Source organism: Mus pahari, chromosome 15 (genome assembly GCF_900095145.1).
Source record: "Mus pahari chromosome 15, PAHARI_EIJ_v1.1, whole genome shotgun sequence".
Taxonomy (NCBI): domain Eukaryota; kingdom Metazoa; phylum Chordata; class Mammalia; order Rodentia; family Muridae; genus Mus; species Mus pahari.
The window spans coordinates 67,950,682-67,969,260 of NC_034604.1; the positions used below are offsets into that span (position 1 = coordinate 67,950,682).

The 18,579-nt window shown below is 44.4% G+C and overlaps 1 protein-coding gene and 2 non-coding genes across 3 annotated transcripts in view; 1 reads left to right on the top strand and 2 right to left on the bottom strand.

Moving 5' to 3' along the window:
• Nucleotides 1-567: 567 nt before the first annotated feature.
• LOC115065589 lies at nucleotides 568-646 on the bottom strand. Its single transcript, XR_003845353.1, has one exon.
• Nucleotides 647-741: 95 nt separating this feature from the next.
• Nucleotides 742-881, bottom strand: LOC115065596. Its single transcript, XR_003845359.1, has one exon.
• A 455-nt stretch (nucleotides 882-1,336) lies between these two features.
• Nucleotides 1,337-18,579, top strand: part of Acaa2 (acetyl-CoA acyltransferase 2) — a 30,815-nt gene continuing 13,572 nt past the window's right edge. The window contains exons 1-5 of the mRNA XM_021214716.2: nucleotides 1,337-1,433; nucleotides 8,267-8,433; nucleotides 13,399-13,527; nucleotides 14,614-14,730; nucleotides 16,286-16,433. Coding sequence (XP_021070375.1) covers nucleotides 1,418-1,433; nucleotides 8,267-8,433; nucleotides 13,399-13,527; nucleotides 14,614-14,730; nucleotides 16,286-16,433 — 577 coding nt within the window. The 5' untranslated portion in view covers nucleotides 1,337-1,417. The remainder of the gene's footprint in view (nucleotides 1,434-8,266; nucleotides 8,434-13,398; nucleotides 13,528-14,613; nucleotides 14,731-16,285; nucleotides 16,434-18,579) is intronic.

Here is an 18,579-nt window from a genome sequence, read left to right on the forward strand (position 1 = left end):
AAAAAAAAAAAAGTGTGTATGAAGTGATCACGGGGTGAAGTAGACGTGCAATTTTTTAAAATAAGGTTTTAATGAGTAGATGTGAAACAGCAAACAGTTTGTTCCCCCAACAACACGAACCTTTCCACGTGTCTAACGTTTTCTCTCTCTCTCTCTCTCTCTCTCTCTCTCTCTCTCTCTCTCTCTCTCTCTCACACACACACACACACACACACAGTGGTTAAACCCAGGTGTGGTGAAACTCGCCTTTAACCCCAGCATTTAGGCGAATCACATAATTCCTAGCTTAGTCTATAGAGCGAGTTCCAGAACAGCAGGTAACCCTGTTACGAGAAAGAAAAAAAACAAAACGGGAGAGAGAGAAAAGTTGAGATTAAAAGATGAGATTTAAAAGGTAGTCCCCACTTCAAGGGAGCCGGCGAAACGTACACAAAGCTGGATTAAGGGTAGCACCATCCACGCCCTGTTCCCACGCTCAGTCAGGCCACTTGGCCGCCCCGGGGCCCCGAGCTCTATTTCCCCCTCGCCCCGGCCCCCTCTCTCGGTTTAGACCGCCTCCAGCTCGCCTGGCCTCAGTGTTCTCAGCACACTCCATCACCTGGTTCCCAGAACTCAGATTGCGCAGTGGTCATGTCATCATTGGCAGGGCTTGCAGCCGGAGGCGTGAGGACCCCTAAACCTATCCCCTCCCCCAAGCCTGGCCTCTCCCCTCCCTCGGTCCCTCTCCCCTCAGCTTCCCCGCTCCAGGTCCCCTGACCCCATCACCTGCCACGTTTTCATAATCCTCTCAGGCTCCAAACCAGCAGCGCTGGCTACGAGAGGCCTGATCATATAAGGAAAATACATCGGGCTCACTCGGGGCTGCCTCAGGGACCCAGGCGCTTCCTGCTCTACCATATTCCCCTTCCCTTCTCTAGACGTCCCAGCTACGGGCCGCCGCGCCGCTAGGACCTAGCACAGGCCGCCGCCAGAAGGCTGCGCAGGCGCAAGGGCAGCCAATCCCACCGCACCACCGCCAGCCCTGCCCCCTACCCACAGGCCCTGCCCTCCACCAGTGGGCCCCGCCCGCTCCCACCCCCACCGCCCGTTCTTTCCTGGATGTGGGGTGGGGATGATGCTGAGTTCTTGGCTCCAGTCCTGTCCTGGAGAGAGCGGGCGGTGCTTCTAGAAGCCTGGAATAGGGCAGATGGGGTGTACGACCGAGGTCGTTCTCAAATTCCTAGAGGAGGGGCGAGGGGCACACGTGGCATGGAGTGGGGCTAACCTTGGTCTCCCCCAGGCTCGGGGGCGAGGATTGGGAAGTAGGGGAAAGGGCAGGGGTGCGGCCTTTCGGGGCTCCGCCCACACTCTTAAGGCTGGGTTAGGGCTGGTGGCCTAGTGTTGCTGAGAGAGCCCCGCGGAATAGCCGAGCTTCGCTATGGCGCTGCTACGAGGTGAGCCCAGCGCCCTTGGTGCCCCTACCCGGCCTGCTTCGACTTCTGGGCTCTGCGAGCAAACAGAGGTGTCGGTGCAGGTCATTCCTCTCCCAGGGCTGGGATCAGGGTGGGCAGTGTTTGCATTAAGGAGAAACACCGTAGAAGGCACGGGCGACAGCGGTTTCTGTGCAGTTTCTAGTGCAGAGACTGGAGACCAGGGCTGACTAGGCGCCTGACCTTTGGAGGTCACTGTTGTGGTAGTGAATTCTTATTCAACTCTGCAGGAAGCCCAACCCGTGCCAGAAACCCGAGGTGGTCTGGAGCAGAGCTGATGTGCACCGAAGCCAGAGGCTTGGTCTCAGCCACACGCAAGTGCGTGTGCGGGGAAGAAAATATTCCCCACGAAGCTCCAGAGAATTTCCACTGGGTGCCCTGATTCCTCAGAACAATCAGTAGTAGTCTGTTTAAAACTGCCTCGCTCCCTTTTCTATTCCATTCCTTTACTTTGAGCGACTGCAGGCAAGTGCAGGCTCTCAGTGCATCACAGGAAGTGGAATTTTAGCTAGAACACAGGAATGTCTGTTGACGAGGAGGAAAGAGCACAAACCGAACCTCAAAGACAGGAGATTTCCCTAAGAACCGTTTTGGTGGTGCAGAGACCAAGTGGACGCTGTGCAGGAGTTCTCAGAAACTCGGGAGAAGACAGTCTTAAGTATTTCGAACGCAGTGGGCACCCTCTGTTCTCGGTCTTGATTTCCTTTCGGCCCCGCCGCTGCCTTTAAAATAAGGGAAAACAGGCCCGAACTTTAACAGTAAGACGTAGACAGACTGACCGTGGTGGGTAAATGTAAAAGAAATGTCAAATGACAAGAAGTTCGGTCTTGTGAAGCTTCTTTACGATGGGTGATACCTCTTGGGGGGAAAGCTGGGGAAGAACAGATTTGGAGCATTGAGGAGCATTCTTTTTAGGTAAGGTTTTGATACCCCTCTATCAAGTAGGTGGACGTGCCAGGACTGGTTAGGAAGGTTCAGGCCGCTGCAGCCACCAGGGGGTGCTGAACTTCATGTGGAAACAAATGGATGAGTTTTCCTTGTTGTTGGTAATTGCTTCCACAAAGCAGTACTTATGGTAGCAAAGTTCTCATGGAAGTTACAGCCTTCATGTTTTCCTCCCACGGAGGTGTTTCCCGTGCGATCCGGTCCAAAGCTCAACCTGCCAAAACCTCAGAGAATCCGACTCCCTGTTCTTTGGATCAATGTCCCTTTCCTGCCTTAAGGGTTTTTTTTGTTTGTTGCTTTTGTTTTTAAGGAGTTTTTAGCATCTGAATTCGAAGATTGTAGATCTTAATTTGATAGTAAAGGGGTTTTTTTGTTTTTTTGTTTTTTTTTTTTGTTTTTGGTAGACCTTTAAATATCTACATATCTGCATGCTGTTGAAATGATTTGTGAAAGAAACCTGTAAGGTTTTAAAAAGTAGTTGAACTAAGAGTTAGACCAGAGCAGGGCAGTGGTGGCGCACGCCTTTAATCCCAGCACTTGGGAGGCAGAGGCAGGCGGATTTCTGAGTTCGAGGACAGCCTGGTCTACAAAGTGAGTTCCAGGACAGCCAGGACTACACAGAGAAACCCTGTCTCGAAAATACAAAAAAAAAAAAAAGAGTTAGACCCAACCTTTCTAGTCTGGGGTCATCGGGTAAGGAGTGAGTTACATCGGTGAATGGGAAGTTGGTGGGTTTGTTTTTTCATAATTATTTTCCCATAATTCTTTTTTACTGATACCACTTATTTCCCTATTAATTCACGATCATTCTTTTGGATTATGGCAAATGAAAAGAACTTCTGAAGAAACATGGAACATGGAATTAGCTTCCACTGTTTCTGCAAAGGTCAACATCTGTGATCATTCCATCTTTCCTGTATTTAAGAGGCCTTTTTTTTTTTTTTCTGGATGTTTAAAATCCCCTCGTTGTGTGGCTGGAGAGTTGTCTCGGTGGTTAAAAGCAGGTACTGCTCTTGTAGAGAACCTGAGTTTAGGCCCCAGCGCCCTGATCAGGTGGGTCACAGCTGCCTGTGACTCCCACTCCTCCAACTCTACGCCTGGCTTCCGAGGGCACTGCACCCTCGTGGGCACCATGATTGCTGTGGGTCCTGAAGAGTCTACTGCTGCTTTTCCCCACTCACTTTTATCATAATAGACTTTTTTTTTTAAAAAAACAGTTTGGAGTTTACAAGAGGGAACAGAATGCACAGGACATTGCCATATAGCACTTCACCTGATTGTTAATGTCATTAAAGGGTCGCAGCACTGGGAAGGTTGACAGCCACTGCCGTTAGCTCTCAAAGCCTACTTCTGAGTGATCTTCTCCCTCTAGCAAGGCTCCACCTGCCACAGTCTCCCCGACTTGACTCCAAGTGTTTTGTATTGGCAGTACAAAGTGGACTCAGTAATTATTAAAAAGTAAAAGAAGTACTTTTTTGTGGTACCTTCGGGAGCAGGGGTTGTTGTTTTGGGTTTTGGTTTTAGTTGGTTGGTTTGGGTTTTTTGTTTTTTGTTTTTTTCTGAGACAGTTTAGATTCACCTGCCTCTGCCTCCTGAGTGCTGGCATTAAAGGCTTGTACCACCTTGCCTGGCTTTATGTTAAGATTGATTGGCTAATATTGACATATTATTCTTTACCAAAGTCCATAGTCTACATCAGTGTCCAGACTTTGTTCAACACACAGTGCTTTGCGTTTTGGCAAATGTGTAAACAACATGTATCGCCATAGTGCAGAGTAATTTTTTGTTCTAAAAATCCCACGTCCCATGTATTCACCCTTACCCCTGAGCCATTCATTTCCTTTGCCAAGCGCCCATCTCTTCACTGTCTCTGTGGCTTTGCCTTTTCCAGATACTTTAGTAAGAGCATTCAGTATGTGGTGTTTCAGGCTGTTTTTCACTTAGCAGTCCGTACAAAAGATTCCTTCTTTTATTGCCTAATAAAATTCCTTTGCATATAGGACCCTTTACCACATATTGAAAGGCATTTTAGCTGCTGCCATGTTTTGGCAACTGCAAATAAACTCTGTGTGTGTGTATGTGTGTGTGTGTGTGTATGCCTGCGTGTGTGTTCTTTCAAATCACTTGGGGGAATACAAAGGCTCACAATTGCTGGAGCAGGTGGTTAAGATAGGTTTTTGTATGAAATTGCTAGACTGTCTCCTGAAGTGTTTCATCTTGTCTTCCACTGGCAACAAATGATTTCCAGTTGCTACTCTGCCCCCATGGTGTCAGTATTGGGGTTTAGCTATGGGAGCCTTGTACATTGTAACTCATTGTTTTGATTTGCTTAGACCCAGAGCTAAGCATCTTGGCCATGCACTTGTCCACCAGCTGTGTGTTTTCTTTGATTAACTGTGTTCAGATATTTTGCCCAGCTTAAAAATATTTTTTATTAACTCTTTATTTCTTACAATTTGAATAATTTTCACTCCCGCTCTTCCCTCAAGCTCCTCGCAGATTCACACCCCTTCCCCCTCCCAATTTCATATCCTTTCTTTTTTTTTTTTCTTTTACTTTAATAGTTACTGAATCTAATTTGTGCTGCCAATATAATAATGGCTGTAGGGCCTGAAATGTGTGGTCTACCGACCAGCAGCCACACTGTGATGATCCAAATGGTCAAAGCCCCCTATAGGTTGACATATCTGAACACTTGGTCTCCAGTTCAGGGATATTTGTGGGAGGTGTAGCCTTGCTGAAGGAAGTATATCACTCCAGGCTTTGAGAGCACTGGTTCTCAACCCTCCCGATGCTGCAACCCTTTAATATAGTTTCTCATGTTGTGGTGACCCCCAACCTAAAATTATTTCTTTTGCTACTTAATACCTGCAATCATGGCACTGTTGTGACTTGTAATGTAAGTATCTGATATGCAGGATATCGGATATGTGACCCTAAAGGGGTTGTGGCCCACAGATTGAGAATAAGCTTACAGCCTTGTCTCTATGGCAGTTCACTCTGTGCTGCCTGCTGCTTCCTGCCATGCGTCTACAGCACAATGGCCTCTTATCCCTCTAGAACCTTAAACCAAAACAAACTCTCCCACAAGGTGCTTATGGTATGTTATCATAACATCAGAAATGTAGCTAGTACACACGCCCTTAAAGAAAATGGACTCTCCCTTCTGCAGTTGCCATCTGCTGCCAGAAGCTTCCCTCCTTCACACTAGAATGTTGCCTGGCTTGTTTTTGTGGAAGGCCCGCCCTCTCAGCTGCTGTGAGTTCTTCACTGATATCTGTGAGAGGGCTGGTCAGATGGGAGCACACTAAAACCAAAATCAGACTTAGAGCTGATGAAATTAGGAAGACAGCATTAGGAGGTAAAGAACACTGATTCAAGCCGGGCGTGGTGGCTCATGCCTTTAATCCTAGCACTTGGGAGGCAGAGGCAGGTGGATTTCTGAGGCCATCCTGGTCTACAGAGTGAGTTCTAGGACAGCCAGGGCTACGCAGAGAAACCCTGTCTCGAAAATCAAAAAAAAAAAGGAACACTGAGATAGAGAGAAGCTGATGAGATGGCTCACTTGATAAGATGTTTGCAGTACAAGCATGGCACCCGACAGGCTTAGTGGTGTGTGTTTGTAATCTCAGTGCTGGGGAAGAAAGGACAGGCAGGCTTGTAGGCTGGCCAGCCTAGCTGACTCAGCAGGGCAAAGTGAAAGAGGCTCTATCTTTCAAAGGGAACATCACCTGCAGAACAATACTTGGGGTTCACCTCTGACCTCTACACACAAGAGCACTGACAAAACACAAGTCCACATAAAAATATGAATAATAAAAATAGTCAGAAACTGTTCACTATGGAGGCTTATAGGACAGTTGCAATTATTCAGGAAGCTGTGGTGCTTCTAAATAGCCCAGTTACCAGAACAAACTACTTCTAATATACCAATGATATTCATCATCATCTGTAAGCACCTGGATGCTATATCTGTAAAGAGCTGCTGTAGCTCTGTCGCATATTAAAGCTACACATATTGCCCCACATTCTGTTAGACTGCATGCTTTTCAAAGCAGATTTAAATAGATACTGAAAATTTTTATGCTAAATCTAGTCTGTTTTGTATAAGAGGTCATACACATAAATTATTGGTCTTAGGCAACAATAGTGGTATAATGTTTGGATATCCTTAATTATAGGTCAATATTTTAATACCTAATATAATTCCTTTCTTGCCTCCTGTCCTTCATTGCTGGTGATGATGGGACACACACACACACACACACACACACACACACACACAATCTCACTCTGTAGTCCAAGTTAGTCTCAAACTCAGCTCCTCCTGTTTCTGCCTTTCCCAGGCCTGGAATTACAGGCCCCAGGCCCATGCTGCGATGCTTTGGCCTCTGCGGTACCAGCCCCTCTGTGTTTGTTAGCTATACACCTCCATCTCATGGTTCTTGGGAAGATTACGCGTTGTCCAGGAAGTGGTCAAATTTCTTATACGTGGTAGGTGTCTTATGACAAGTTTCCAAACCCTGGCCTGTACTTTTTTGCTATTATCTTTTACTGTGCAATAATTTGGTTACCATTTACACACAAAACTCACCTGCGGTTGGCTAATCTAAGAAGCTCTCCAGACTTTTAGGATTCTTTCCCCAGGTAAACATCCTTGCTGGGGTACACATTTTAGTTAGTATAAGGAAAAAGCTACAACCACTCTCCAGGTTTCACGCTGTAGCGCCCCAGTGCTTTCCACTCACTATAGTTTTGGATTTCTACAATCCTAAGGTTTTTTTTGTAACAGTAGAAAGGAATATTTATTTATGTGCATAAAAAATACCAGTTTAGCTATCAGCAGCCTGCAAATTTATATTCTTATATTAATAAATACACAATTATCCTGTATCCTTTATAGCTAGATGAAATGCAGAGTGTGAGCAAAGCGAGAGGAGTTAACACCCAGTGAAATATTGCAGAAATTTCAATTTACTTACAGTACTGAGGATTGAGCACAGGGCCTCACACATGTTAAGCAAGCACTCTACCACTGAGCTATAATCTTGACCCCAGCAAGGCTCTCTGTTTACCTGGGGAAAGAATGGGAAAGTCTGGTCGGTTTCTTAGATTGGCCAACTGCAGGGGGATTTTGTGCGTAACTGGTAACCAAATCTGCCCATTTTGTTATGCAGTAAAAGATAGTGATAGCAAAAATTACACTTCTGGGTTTTGGATACTTGTCCTTTGAGTCACCCTGTGACCCCAGAAGCAGTGGCATATATGTAAGTCATTCAGCACAGTGTCTATTCTAGAAAGCATAAATCTGTCTCTCTTAAGATGAATTTGGATAGAACTGGGGTTGATGATTAATCTAAATCAGTTTAGCATGGAGAATAGTCAGACATTTTATTATGTGTCTACGGACCTACTGCTTATTGAAAGTTCCTTAGCAAAAGTTAGAAAGAGTCTTTTAACAGGAATGTTCCAGAAGGAATTCTTACGAGGTGGGTCCTAAACCTCAGACAATTTTCAGGGTATTTCTAGGGTACATGCCCTCTAGTTCAGAGATTATTTGGATCAGCACACAGAAAAGGCATTTCAGTTGGCAGATGTTATTAACATGGTAAGCAAAGTAAGAATGTTGTGTAAGGGGAACAGATTTACAATGTAACTCTTGGACCCTGCACATAGGACACTTTGTCTCTGGGTCCACCTGTGTTCTATGCATTATTGAATGAAAAAAGATCTTCAGTTATCCAGTTGGAACTTGCCCTTTACCATGCAATTTTATGGAAGAGATAACTTAAAACATATTAGGGGTGTTGGGTAACTTGTGACTGCTTGCAATTCTTCCCTCCATACATTAGGTGTGTTTATCGTTGCTGCGAAGCGAACACCCTTTGGAGCTTACGGGGGTCTTCTCAAGGACTTCTCTGCTACTGACTTAACTGAATTTGCTGCCAGGGCTGCCCTGTCTGCTGGCAAAGTTCCACCTGAAACCATCGATAGTGTCATCGTGGGCAATGTCATGCAGGTTAGTGGGGTGGATGGTTTCACGTTTATTGCTTTCTTTGGTCATTTTCTGAAAATAATTCCCTTACTGTGTTATCATGAGGAACTAGCTAATAGTTACCAGTTTTTTACATTTGTGACCTTGTGACTTGACTCGAAGAGTAAAGGCAGGAAACTCAGAGCAGCATATGTTCTGTCCAACTTGGAATGCATTTCAATGCTTTGTATTTTATTTCTTATTTTGCGTTTGTTTTCCTGTATGTATGTATGTGTGTGTGTGTGTGTATATATGTGCAGGGCATGTGTATCTTGTGGCCCTGGAGATCATGAAAGGGCATCAGATTCCTGGGAACTAGAGTTAGACACAGTTGTGAGCCACCCCGGGTAGTGCTCTGCAAGAGCAGAGCAGCAAGTCCTCTTAACCTCTTGGGAATCTTCCTGGCCCCACTTCAATGCTTCTTTTTTTTTGGGGGGGGGGGGTTTCAAGACAGTGTTTCTCTGTATAGCCCTGGCTGTCCTGGAACTCACTCTGTAGTCCAGGCTGGCCTCGAACTCAGAAATCTGCCTGCCTCTGCCTCCCAAGTGCTGGGATTAAAGGCGTGCGCCACCACTGCCTAGCTCAATGCTTTTTAAAAAGCAGATTTACTACTACTCTTTGGAGAAATAAGTTAGCTTTCTCTATGTGTTGCTTAAGGAGATATACCAGTCAGCTTCCTGTCCCTGAAGGAAAAAATGCCTGAGATGTCAGCGTTGGAGGAGAAAAGGCCTGTTTTCAGTCCTGGTTTCAGAGGTTTCTGTCCACAGTCCCTTGCCTCTCTTGTCTTTAGCTGGGGACCACAAAACACATCTGAGAGGAGTGCATCCTGGAGAAGGCCTCTTTCACCTTGGTACCAGGAAACAAAGAGAGCCTGAGAGCCAGGGCTCTACTCTCTGAGGCATGGTCCCTGGTGATTAATGTTTTCTTCCTTTGGGCCCTACCCCTTAATGGGTTCACCCCTGATGAGTACCCTTAGCCGGGGACCAGGACTTCCACAGATACCCCTTGGGGGACATTTTAGATCCAAATTACAGCTCACCTACACCTTCTGGGAGCTTGATCATGTTTTCTTGTGGAAAATGAGCCACCTCCTTACTCTTTCTACCTTGGCATGTGTGGTCTATAGAATAGATCATTTTTATGACAATGATTGAAAGCTGTGTGTTCCTTTAAAAAATACAGCCATTTACTGATTGCCTAGTGTCTTAGAGACATCATATGAAAAGACACCGTGACCACGACATCTTTTATAAAGGAAAACATTTCATTGGTGCTGGCTTACAATTCAGAGGTTTAGTCCATTATTGTCATGGCAGGAAGCGTGGTATTATGCAGGCAGACATGGTGCTGGAGAGGCAGCTGAGAGATCTACATCCAGATTAGCAGGCAGCGGGAAGAGAGGGTGACAGTGGGCCTGGCTTGAGCACTTGAAACTTCAGAGCCCATCCCAGTGATGCATTTCCTCTAATAAGGCCACACCTACTCCAACAAGACCATATCTACTCCAACAAGGCCACCCCTTATAATTGCACCACTTCATTTTCTTTTAAACCACCATAGTAAAAATAGTTTAGCTGTTATAGGTAAGGCATCCAAAGTAGATCAAAGAGATTATAATTTAACACAAAAGATGGTGTGTGTGTGTGTGTCTGTGTGTGTGTGTGTTTGCGCACATGTGCACACACGCACATGGGGGGTCACCTACTTGTAAGCCTATGTATAACATTCTGTGTATTGCTTTAACCATCTAGACAAATACCTGAACGAAACAATTTAGAGGTGGAAGGATTTCTCTTGTTCTGCCTGCCTGCCTCTCTCTCTCTCTCTCTCTCTCTCTCTCTCTCTCTTTCTCTAACATAGCCCTAGTTATCCTGGAACTCACTATAGGCTGTCCTCAGACTCACAGGGCTCTGCCTTTTCTGCTGGGATTGAAAGCGCAGACCATCATGCTCTGCTGTGGAAGGATTTCTTTTGGACTATAGTTTCAAAAGTTGCAGTCTATACTAAGTTGACTGCGTTGCTTTCTGCTCTCAAGACTATGGCTTCAGGTAGAAGTAGAGGACGCTGCTTATCTCATGGGAGCCAGGAAGTGAAAGAGGAAGAGGAAGTGGAAAAGTAACCTACTTCCTCCAGCCAGACCCCACCTACTAAGATTTCCACCCTCTCTGAGAATAGCTTTTGGCACACACGCCTTCCAGAGGCACGTCTTGTTAAACCATATCAGATGACAGTGCTGTGAACTCTGGCACATCAAAAGAGAACAGTGGCAGACACAGAAAGGCATGAGGCCGTGACTAAACCTCTGCTCTGTCCATCATCATTGTGTATCTTCAGATGCAGGAAGAGTGCTGTCATTTTATATTTTCATTTTTGCCTGCTGTGTCTAAACTACTAACTGTGGTGGTTTGCATAGGATTGGCTCCCATAGACTCATGCGTTTTAATGCTTGGCTCATAAGGAGTGGCACTCAGGAGGTGTGGCCGTCTTGGAGTAGGAGGGCTTTGAGGTCAGATGCTCAAGCCATGTCCAGCATGGCTTTCTCTTCCTGCTGCCTGCAGACGGACCTGTAAAACTCTCAGTTGCCTCTCCAGCACCAGCCCTGCCTGCGTGTCACCATGCCTCCCCCCATGACTGTGTGCTGAACCTCTGAAGCTGTAAGCCAGCACCAATGAAGAGTTTTCCTTCATAAGCGTTGCTGTGGTGATGATGTTTCTTCACAGCAATAAAACCCTAAGACAATAATTAATCCTCAATATTAGGCCATCTTCCTTTCTATTTTGGTGGTGGGACAGGAGACTTTGCTACTGACCAAAGAAGACACTAGAGGAAACAAAGTTGAAATAGGCTACATTTGGTTTGGGATTTTCCTAGAATTTATTTTAGGAAGATTTACTCCTTCTAAAACTCTACTGCTGTGCCCCGGTGTTGGTGGAATCTCTCACAATAAGTAGGATCAGCTTGCTTGCTCAGTAGTGTCGGTGTTATTAATAAATAGCATCAGTAATGAATGGTATCAGTGATAAATAGTATCAGCTTCATTGATAAACAGTACCAGTGATAAATGGTATCGGCTTTGTTCTGTTCCTAAAATCAGTAGTTTTTTTTTTCTCCTTGTATGAGAGCGGGAACACAGACTCCTGTGTGCTAAGCAGGTGCTGCACTCCTGAGCTGGAGCATCCTCAGAGCTGCTCACTCCTTATATTAAGGCAAAATCTCTCTAAGCTACCCAAGCTGGCCTTACATTTGCTGTGTAGCCCAGCCTCGCCTTAAACTGGCAATCCTCCTGCCTCAGCCTCCTGAGTATGGGCATGCACCACCAAGCCCAACTCTTTCCTATTGCTTTATAACTGAGTTTGTCAAGGCAGTCGAGCACAGTCACACTCAGAATGCCAGTTTTCAAACATCTTGTTCGGTTTCTTCCTCTTATAATAAGCTTTTCTACTCTCCTAAGTGTCTCAGGGTTAAAACTGACTTCAGAGTCAGTCTGTAAGGGCCCATGGAGAAGATAAAACCAAAAGGAAAGTGATTCTCAGGAAAATAGCAGCCAAAGTAGGTGGCTGGTTTGTGTGCATCGTATCGTGCAGGACAGCCACACTAGAGCACATAGGGGTAGGGATATATTAATGCATTTGTGAAGGCCTGAAGAATTAAGTCTTCACTTAGTTGTACTCAGTCTAACTATTTGAATAATCAAAATTACTCTGCCCCTGCCTCTACAAAAGGCATGCAAAATCCCTTTGCAGGTGACCCTTCCCACCTGAACACAGGTGCAGCCACACCAAAGGCCGTGCTGCCTGGAAACCACACTTCAGCCCAGGTCTGGACTTGCAGCCCAGTGTTCTTCCTAGTGTCTCAGATTATTTACCTATCTACCAATAATGAACTAGTTTATTTGAATATGTATGTGTGTGATGTTTGTGCACATGTATGTGTGTGTGTGTACATGTGTGGGTTTACATGTGTATGTGCACATGTATACTAATGCAGGGGCTGGGAAGTATATATTTTTCTTTTGTAAAAATTCCTCATTTATGATCTGGAGAGATGGCTCAGTGGGTAAAGTGCCTGCCAGAGTTTGGATCCCTAGAGCCTAAGGGAATGCTAGGTGACCATGGTGGCCTGCTCAGTCCTTGGGAGGCAGAAGCAGGATCCCCTGAGCAACCTGGCTACTTACAGAAGCCAAATCAGTGAGCTCTGAAGAAATAGATGCTACCACAGTAGATAATGTGGACATTGATTGCAGAAGATACTCTTTGTCAACTTCTGGCCCCTGCATGAGTACATGTGTGCACATACACATGTATACCCAACATGCAAATACACACACATGTGCATATGTATTACAGTCATATACATATTCACATAAACTACCTCATTATTGGTAAATAGGTAAATACATACAATAAGATATTTTAAGAGAAATGACCACAAAAGAATACCCATTGACTAAAATCTGCTCAATGCCATTAGTTTATAAAATAAGGTGATGTCCCCTAAACAATGAAATAGTCACCAAGTTGGTTGATGCTCAAACGATTTCCTTCCCCTTCCACCCAACACTTAAACTGCTAACCCATAAATGTGCAAAATTTGTTGAATTTAATTTGGAAAAATTTCAAACCTCTACAAAAGAGTAGTGTACTGAACACCGTAAAAACTTTACTGCTATGGACCAGTTCTTCATGGTTTATTGAATTTATTTGATCCTTTCATGTATTAAAACGCATTTTATACTGTGTGTGTGTGTGTGCACGCGCGCGCATGTGCGTGCATATGTGTTAGCCTGAGACCAGAGGTTGACATCAGGACATCATACCTCCACGTCATGTTTTGAGTCAGGGTCTCACTGTGTCTGGAGCTCACTGGCTAGACTGGCTGCAAAAAAAGCATTTCCACACTTTTTTGATTGTTATTGCCTTTCTTATGAAGTGAATTCTTTTTCCTGTCCAGAGCTCTTCAGATGCAGCGTACCTGGCGAGGCATGTGGGTTTGCGAGTGGGAGTCCCAACAGAGACTGGGGCCCTCACCCTCAACAGACTTTGTGGCTCTGGTTTCCAGTCCATCGTGAGCGGATGTCAGGTATGGCAGCCTTCTTATGTACTCTCTGACAGTGCTCATAGTTAGGGCTTTTGACCTTAGTGCCTCCAGGTAATTTACACAGACATAGTGTAATGCGTGAGCTGTTTTCACATTGGTCTCTGTGACAACATACTGTGTCCCTGCTCTCCCAGAATTAACTTTAATTATCACAATGCCAGCCTCTTAGAAGCTCATTGCTTGTATCTTTTCTGAGAGATGGAAAGAAAGAGCTAGAAAATGAAATGGATTTCTTTATGAGTCTCCTAGTTCACCAGTTCCATTAATAGGATTTCCCCCCCAATTTTTATGACCTTTAAATTAATGTGTCCTTTATTCTATGTTTAAGCCAGAAGTTAGTATCTCTTTGGGTTTTTTTTTTTTTAAAGATTTATTTATTTATTATATGTAAGTATAGCTGTCTTCAGACACTCCAGAAGAGGGAGTCAGATCTTGTTACGGATGGTTATGAGCCACCATGTGGTTGCTGGGATTTGAACTCGGGACCTTTGGAAGAGCAGTCGGGTGCTCTTACCCACTGAGCCATCTCACCAGCCCCCTCTTTGGGTTTTTTAGATTAATATTGAAATAAGCATTATTTTCCTTAGAGCCGGGTATGGCTTGCACCTATAAACTCAGAGTTTAGGAGGCTGAGGCGAAGGCTTACCACACCTCCCCAGCAAAGGTGAACTACAGAATGAGACTGTCTCACACGCCTTTAATCCTAGCACTCGGGAGGTAGAGGCAGGCGTATTTCTGAGTTCAAGGCCAGCCTGGTCTACAAAGTGAGTTCCAGGACAGCCAGGGCTACACAGAGAAACTCTATCTCAAAAAACCAAAAAAAAGGAAAAAAAGAAAAAAAGAAAAAAATATGTAAGGCATGTTACTCAAGGTTTGTTCACTTTACCCACTGGTATCTTCAAGTAGATTCTTTAACATCAGCATTTCAACAGCATTAAACATTTCTTTTTAGGTTACTATAAGCTAAGACAATATTTGTTTAAGTCACCACTAATTCATAAAGCCTTTGTGTTTCTCAACTCATACTCTGGTTAAAGTAGAAGGCATTCTGTTGTCTGTTTTCAACAGGAAATCTGTTCTAAAGATGCTGAGGTCGTCTTGTGTGGAGGAACAGAAAGCATGAGCCAGTCCCCCTACTGTGTAAGAAACGTGCGCTTCGGAACCAAATTTGGATTAGATCTCAAGGTTTGGACCATTAACTATCTTATATAAATTCTTCTATTTATATAAAAAGTTTTAATAATATAACATTTTAAGGGAGAAAAGAATAACTTTGAACCCAGCTTTGTTCATGGAATAGCACCAAGATTTGTATGGTTTAAAATTTACAGGTTGTGTCAAACCTCATTAGTTTTAGTGTTTGAATCCACACAGGATTATACTTCCCATCTCAAAGACACCAAGGGGAGCGTGGAGGAGGAAGAGAAGTAGATTCATGAGTGATTCTTAGGACTAGACTTTTGCTGTGGATTGTGGGAGTTCAGCTTCTGGGGCGGTGTCTGTTGACTAGGTTTCTTCATCACAGGAAGTTCTGAGTCTGCATATATCGTTTTTATCAAATTGTCCAGAAAAAAAAAATGTGCTCCTCCACCTCTGAGAGCTATCCATAGGAGCAGCACCCATGACGAAGGAGGATAGTACATGGCCCCGCTCACAGGGAAGGGCTAATGGCCACCTGTGTTTTTCTGCATTGTCCAGAGACTCAGTGAGTAAGATCATCTGCTGTGCAAACTTGAGGACCTGAGGCCAAGTCCCCAGCACCCACACGAAAAGCTGGGTGTGGCTGCACCTGTCACTGAAGGGCGGGGCTGGAAAAGTTGAGCTCTTGCTCTTCCCTCCAGACCACATGACCTTGCTTAATGGGGCTGAAGGAACACCCTATCTAAGTGCCAGTGTTGGGCTTCTCACCAAAGCAGTCACTTGCAATTGTGGAGGAAACTCCTCACTCTCCTCTTGTACACTTACAGTTCCGTGTGTAGAGTGGTATGAAATATACATTTGATCTGTGAGGCATTGGATATTTTTTAAATATTAGATTTTCAGTGTCCCAGAATTGTAGCCACCAGCTGTTTTTAGTAGCATATCCACAAATCCTGAAAAAGTTCATCAGGAGCCTGTTTGATACCAAATAAATTCTCACTGAGATCCCCTTTCCAGTCTTGGGGTGTTAAATTTTGCTTCTACCACTGTATCCAATAAAGCTTGTGTAAAAGGGGCAGCAGGCCCATACTGGCCACAGCTGTTTTTAACTTTTATTGTTCTCGCAATCATCCTAATTACAATATGTGGGTGAGTTAAGAATCTTGAGCTTGCGATCAAACTGCAAACTGCAGCCAATGGAACACTGGCAATTTAACCATAATTTTTTAAGTTTCTTTTTGCAATATTAGAGCATAAACATAACTTTTGGAAAGTAAAACCCAATTTTAAACAATCCAGTCTATTTAAAATCAATACCAGAAGCATCACTTTCACATTTTACGAAGTTTGGCTGCCAATTCTTATATATGAATGCATGACAGTGCAATTTCTGATGCTTCATTAAAGAGACATTGTTTTAAATCTTATCCCCTATAAGTCTAGTTTCTAGGATAAGGATTACATAAAATATTATCCCAATTTAGAAGTATCAAATACAATTGGAAATAATCAATGTGATTGTTATAGAAATCTAAAGAAATTATGGCATACTCCTTCTAAAGATAATGCTTTAACACATCACTGCCTGATGTCCTTATAGCTGGAAGATACTTTGTGGGCAGGATTAACAGATCAACATGTTAAACTGCCCATGGGAATGACTGCAGAGAACCTTGCTGCTAAATACAACATAAGCAGAGAAGACTGTGACAAATATGCCTTGCAGTCCCAGCAGAGGTGGAAAGCTGGTGGGTACAGAGAGAAGGGCGGGGGGTGGGGGGGCATCTGGAAGGGCACAGTGGTCGTATAGTAATGTGTTTTTAAAACTCATGGTTTCAGAGTTACCTGTTACTGAAAATTTCATGTAGAATTTCTCTTCTGAAATAAGTTAGTGCCACTTTTAACAAGAGTGTTGAGAGCTGAAGGGGTGGGTTAGTAGTTAAGAGCCCTGGCTGCGCTTGCAGAGAACTCATGTTTGGTTCCCACATGGCAGCTCACTGCTGCATGGAACTCCAGTTCCAGAGGTTCCAATCCCTTTCCTGACCTCCATGAGCACAGCGTACATGTGTTACAGATCCACACAGGGAAAACATATTCACATAAAATTTTTAAAAATTAAATATTTTTAAGTGGTATTTAGGGCTACTGAGGAGTGCTTATCAGTTAAGAGTGCTTCCTGCTCTTGCAGAGGACCCAGGGTTGTTCCCCTCATCCATGTCAGGTGGCTCACTACCACCTGTAACTCAGTTTCCGATGGATCTGATGCCCTTTGGGTTCCATGGGTACGTGTGGGCATTTGGTGCCTTGAAACTCAAATAGGCACACATACACACATAGGTAATAAGTTAAAAACTAAATCTAATGAAAGAAAAAGTGGAATGTCACTTAGTCCAATGTGAATGTGGGGATTCTGTCCTGAACTGGTGCTGTTTCCCATAGTGAGGCATTTGCTTCACCCCACCAGAGGGGACTGGGACTGCTCGGTGCAGCAGTGGAGGAAGGGTTTGGGGTTTCTCTTTTTGGGTGGTATTGTTTTGTTTGCCAACTGTAAAGTCATATCAAAAATAACATAGCCAAGCACAATAATGCATGCCTTATATTCCAGCACTCGGAAGGCAGAGGCAGTCAGAACTCTGTGAGTTCCAGGCCAGCCTTGATTTCATAGCAATTTCTAGGCAATCCAAGGACTGCAAAGTAAGACCCTGTCTCAAGGAAAGAAAAAATAATTGGTATTTTTCCTGACTTACCTTATTGCAGAAACAGTAGTCTACTATAGTCCATTCTAGTCCAGTAGATAACTGGCCTTGTCCATGGTCCATGTCCTAATCATACAGATGGGGACCGGCTGCTGGGGGAGGCAGGCTGAGCATCCTTTGATGTCTCCTTCTCCTCTTCATTATAACTGACTCAGGGTTAATTAGTCCAAGAAAGACCCTCACGATACAGCCTCATGGTACACACTTTCCTGCAGAGCGAGCAGCAGGGCAGCTGTTGACTTATCAATAACAGCTTGAAGGGATTTGTTAGTCCTCTGAAAACGAACCTAATTGAGCTATTCTTATTGTAATCCAGTGGATTGGGGATGTTTTTGATGTGGTAAGGATGAAGTCGATCCATTCAGAGGAGTAAGTAGGATGGAGCTGATATCATTCAATTCATCTGAGTTTCTCCGTTATTTCTAAGATGCTCCTGGTCCAGAGGGCACCAAGTCATCTGGGATTTCTAATTCTGTCATAGAGAAGGCATCCGACCTCAGTTATTCAGAGAACACCTATAAAATAGAGATAATAAAAGTTATCCTTCCTGTTTCTCAAATAGGAATCATCAAACTAAATAAGGGAAGATAAGGAAAGGGTTTTTGGTTTTGTTTTTCTGACTAAAAAGTCCAGGTGGAGGGCTGGCAAGTGACTCAAGATGTTGCTACTCGTGCACAATGACCTGAGTTCAAATCCCCATCGCCCGTGTAAAAGCTGAGCATGGCTTCACCCCAGCATCAGGAAGAAGTGACAGATGGCTGCTAGGAGCTAGCCTGCTAGTCAGTGTAAGCAGAACAGTAAGCTCTATGTTTAGAGAGAGACCCTCTCTTAAGGGGACAAGGCAGAAAGTGAAAAGAGGATACCTCAGAACTCTGCAAACATGCATGTACACACACACATACCTCAGAACTCTGCAAACATGCATGTACACACACACATACCTCAGAACTCTGCAAACATGCATGTACACACACACATATACCTCAGGACTCTGCAAACATGCATGTACACACACACATATACCTCAGGACTCTGCAAACATGCATGTACACAAACACACATATACCTCAGGACTCTGCAAACATGCATGTACACACACACATATACCTCAGGACTCTGCAAACATGCATGTACACAC